The 4,094-nt window shown below is 45.5% G+C and overlaps 2 protein-coding genes across 3 annotated transcripts in view; one reads left to right on the forward strand and one right to left on the reverse strand.

Annotated features, from left to right (window-relative positions):
* Positions 1 to 1,837, reverse strand: part of MRPL22 (mitochondrial ribosomal protein L22) — a 39,974-nt gene extending 38,137 nt beyond the window's left edge. The window contains exons 1-2 of the mRNA XM_003782009.2: positions 1,780 to 1,837; positions 1,653 to 1,701 (exon numbers count right to left, since the gene is read on the reverse strand). Coding sequence (XP_003782057.1) covers positions 1,653 to 1,701; positions 1,780 to 1,807 — 77 coding nt within the window. The 5' untranslated portion in view covers positions 1,808 to 1,837. The remainder of the gene's footprint in view (positions 1 to 1,652; positions 1,702 to 1,779) is intronic.
* A 1,472-nt stretch (positions 1,838 to 3,309) lies between these two features.
* GEMIN5 (gem nuclear organelle associated protein 5) overlaps positions 3,310 to 4,094 on the forward strand; it is a 61,359-nt gene continuing 60,574 nt past the window's right edge. Inside the window, exon 1 of one of the 2 annotated variants that reach the window (XM_003782011.2) lies at positions 3,310 to 3,537. In XM_003782011.2, the coding sequence (XP_003782059.1) occupies positions 3,372 to 3,537 (166 nt within the window). In that variant the 5' untranslated portion in view covers positions 3,310 to 3,371. The remainder of the gene's footprint in view (positions 3,538 to 4,094) is intronic. The other variant, XM_012808679.2, reaches the window with a different exon arrangement.

The following is a 4,094-nucleotide window of genomic DNA, read 5'->3' on the forward strand; positions in this document are numbered from 1 at the left end:
GCCTATTTTTTGTTTGCAACTGTCATTGTCGTTTGGCAGGCCTGGGCTGGGTTCAAACCCACCAGCTCCGGTGTATGTGGCTGGTGCCCTACTCAGAAATGTAAAGAGTCATAAAGCTTATCCAGCAAAATCCAACATTCTTATATCATGACACAAATGAAAAGACTAAAGACAGACTGCTTAAGTTTCTTGTTCAGAGATTCCTAACATAAGTTAGTGCCAGGCAACGCAAATCAAACATTATTGAAATATTTATTTTGTGTAAAATCCCACACTGCCACTATAAAAAGGAATATGAACTGCCTCTACCTCTCAAAGATACGTTGAGCTAGTAAAGGGCACAGGCATATGAAGCCATTATAGAAGACGCAAGTGCTAAAAGGAAGGAGAAATGAGCTTCTTTCCACTTTAGAAAACTTCCTGAAAGTGAAACAGGAATTTAAACAATGTGCAGGACTGCTGTTATAAACAAGAAGCAAGAGTATAACAAGAAAAACCAAGAAGCAGTAAATAAACAGCATATTCAGAAAAAGTAAATAAACCATTATGGCTAGGTATGGAGTGATAGAAGATAACTCTAAGAAAGCAAAGTGCAGACAAACGCTAGGCATAAGTGTTTCCTATTTTCTTCATTAACTCACCTCTCATCGCCCTAGGACTCAAAAACCTAGGACAGGGCTAAATATGATAGGAATTCAATAATAATTTATAATAACAGAAACACTAAGGACAGCTAGTATTTAGAGTGAAATTATTACTTGCCATACATGTACTATACACATCATGTGTTACTCATTTAACCCTCACTAAAAAAGAATCTATGATAGGCACTAATATTACTCTTCTATCACATAAGAGATAACTGAACCTGAGAAAGAATAAATAGCTTTTACAAAACACACTGTTAAAGTGGATTCATATCTAACTTATCTGTCTCAAAAGTCTACGAACTAAACCAAGAAAATGCTAACAAATTCGCCAACCAGAAAATTTACAGATTCTCTATCTCTAAACAGAAAAGAGACAATAAAGAAAATTATCCCAGAGAAATGTCTAGCTAGATTGCACTCTCTAACTTTAAAAGAAGGGTTTTGTCCTAACGTCACAGCATGCTCTAAAGAGTACAGTATAAAGCTGCAAAACTTCCTATAATTGAATGGCCTTGGACAAGTTATTTTACGTTGGGGGGGCTTCAATTTCCTTGTCTGAAAAGGGGGTTTAACAGTAATTACTCGTAATATAAGAATGAGATAATGCAGATAGAGCGCTTAACACAGTGCCAGGTACAAAGTAAATTAAACCACGATTGTCTACAACACAGTCCCTGCCCACGTAAGCAACTAACGAGAGGCAACCAGAAGAATTGGACGAGTTCACGTGGAGATGAAATAGTCTATGTCCAGAAAGATCAGAGGAGAGTGTTCAGAAAACACTTTGCTCATGGCCCTTGGGCAATGGGTAATTCTGATTCCTGAAGGACTATGTAACTAGTGGCAGGAAAAATAGGGAGACAAGGCAGAGACTGTCTTGTTCGCTTCACTGGCTCCAGAGCTTAACGCACAATCCCGGACACCGGCGCTCAGCAAAGGACTTAATTGACCGACTAGTAAGAAGCCTCGAGCCTTTCTGAAACTCCGAGGCGAAAGACTTACCCCAAGGCCAGCTTCCCCGAGTTCCTCAGGTTTTGTGTCCATAACGCACCTGCAACATCAACACAAACAGTCAACTCATACTCCACCTCGACTTCCTCCAGGGGCTTTACCACAAATAGATCCTTACCCAACTGTGTCAGGACTGCCGCCGCCATCTTTCTGCCTTCCCCTACGGAAGCCGACGAGTTCAAACGTCAAGGACCACGCATGCGCAATACTCCTGCTTTCCCCGCGATAGGGAGCCCCGCTGACGTAAGCCACCAAAGGGTTGTCATGGAGCCCGCGAATACGCGGCGGCTGCTCACGCTGTGGTCAGACCACACTTGCTTGCAAATGAATGACTTAATAAAGGCCAAAAATTACTGGGCTTCTGTAAATTCACCTGGGTCCAGAAAAATTGTGAATCTTTACCTCACAAATTTTTTTTTGTTTTGGGGTTGTTTTTTTTTGAGACGGAGTCTCACGTTGTCGCCCTGGGTAGAGTGCCATGGCGTCATAGCTCATAGCAACCTCAAACTCTTGGGCTCGAGCGACCCTCTTGAAAGGAGTAGGGAACAGAAATCTTGAACAATCCACCTAACTCCGGGGGAGAGGGGCGGTGTCTCGTTTTTCTTGTTATAACTACCTCTATGGCACAAGTTGATTGTAAAGATCACTTGAAATCGTGTGAAACCTCTTTTAAAGAATGAATGGCTCAGATATAATGCATGATCTCGAAGACATCAAAAAGAGTTAATATTCATCAGGCACTTAGCTACCATATTTATCTGGCAGGCATTTCGCTAAATTTCATTTACTCCTGACACCAATCCAACAAGTGATGGATTATCACTTGGTTAAAGTCTCTTAGTTAACAACTGGCAAGTGGTCAATCCGGGGCTGGGTGCCTCCAAAATCGGTGCCCCTAGACGCATCCAAATCTATATTTGACCTCTCTACATTAAAGATAAGTATTTTATATTTCTGTTTGCTACATATGCAGGAGTGCCAGATATCCATTGTAAACAAGCAATACAGGCATAGTGCATAATCTGAGCATTTTAGCATGCTGAACGTTGGGATGAAACTTCTACTCTTTTTCTTCCACAGCACTTATCACACAGGCTTCCCACACAAATTGGCGCTCAATCAAGCAAATCACAAGTCACTCCATTTCCTTCTCTTTAATCTTTGAGCACCAAGTATCCAGAGCCAAAATTTCCACCCAGTTACAGAAATTGTTCCATTCCATTTTGATTTCAGATTCACAATTTTATCCTTTGTTTATTGGCTTCGTGTGTGTATCTTTCGATCATCTGCATAACTAGCGAAGCGCCCTGGCACACAGCGTTAAAAAGATAACTGAACCGGATAGCAGTTAAACAAATCCAAAGAATAAACTGACAGTGTGGGGAGGCAGCTCCACCCGTCCTTTTGTGTCTTGCTGTGCAAAGTGAAGGATGCCTTGGGTCTGGGCTTCGACAATACCAGGTGCTAGCTAGGTTTGGGGTGGACCCCGCGCCGCACCCAAAGCTAGGGAGCAGAGCTCTGCGCACGCGGCCCCGCCCTTCTCATTTCGGCGTCTGCGTGAACCGAGTGCGCCGTGCTGTTTGGGCCTCGGTACGCGCCGTAGCGGCAACCCGAAGAGGCGGAGCTCAGAGTCATCCCGCCCACCCCGGCGTGGGGCTGCGTACGGCCTGCCCCAGTGGCTGCTTCCTTCACCTCCGGCGGCCTGTAGCAATGGGGCAGGAGCCGCGGACGCTGCCTCCTTCCCCCAACTGGTACTGCGCCCGCTGCAGCGATGCGGTGCCCGGAGGCCTCTTCGGCTTCGCGGCGCGTACCTCCGTCTTCCTTGTCCGCGTGGGCCCGGGCGCCGGCGCGATCCCTGGGACTCCCCAGTTTCGAGGTAACTCCCCATCTGTGGGCCCTAGCCTTCCTGCACTCCCCGGGGTCGCGGAGTGGGCATCTCTAGACACTCCTGTTTCTACAGATAGGAAAATTAAGGCCCAGGTAGGGGGAAGAGTCTGCCCTTAGCTGCCAAGCTGATTTGCGTTCCGTCTGCGTCTCCTAGAGTGAACTACACCGGAGTGTAGCCTAGCTGTCCCGCCTCTTGGCTTGCACGTGGGGACCGCTCGCTTAACTGAAGTTAGCCTCGTCTAGACCTGGCCATTTAGAACATTTAAGGCTTCCTTCGCCTACCCAGTGCACTCTAGTTCCCTGGTAACCTTCTTGGAATTAGGGACTGCCTACAGCTCAGACCCTAAGAAAGGTCCTGCCGATATGTGATACTCAGTTCTGTAAGATGAGTGGATTGAGCTAGATGCTTTCAAACTCCAAATTAGGCTTTGACTGTACCTTGGATTCCCATGTGCTAGATACTTTATTCTAAACGACTTCTCTGTTCTAATTTATTCTATTAGACTTTTAGATTTAAATAAGACACTTTAGGCTCGGCACCCGTGG

The sequence above is a fragment of the Otolemur garnettii genome, unplaced genomic scaffold (assembly GCF_000181295.1).
Source record: "Otolemur garnettii isolate 467f Iridium unplaced genomic scaffold, OtoGar3 scaffold00003, whole genome shotgun sequence".
NCBI lineage: Eukaryota > Metazoa > Chordata > Mammalia > Primates > Galagidae > Otolemur > Otolemur garnettii.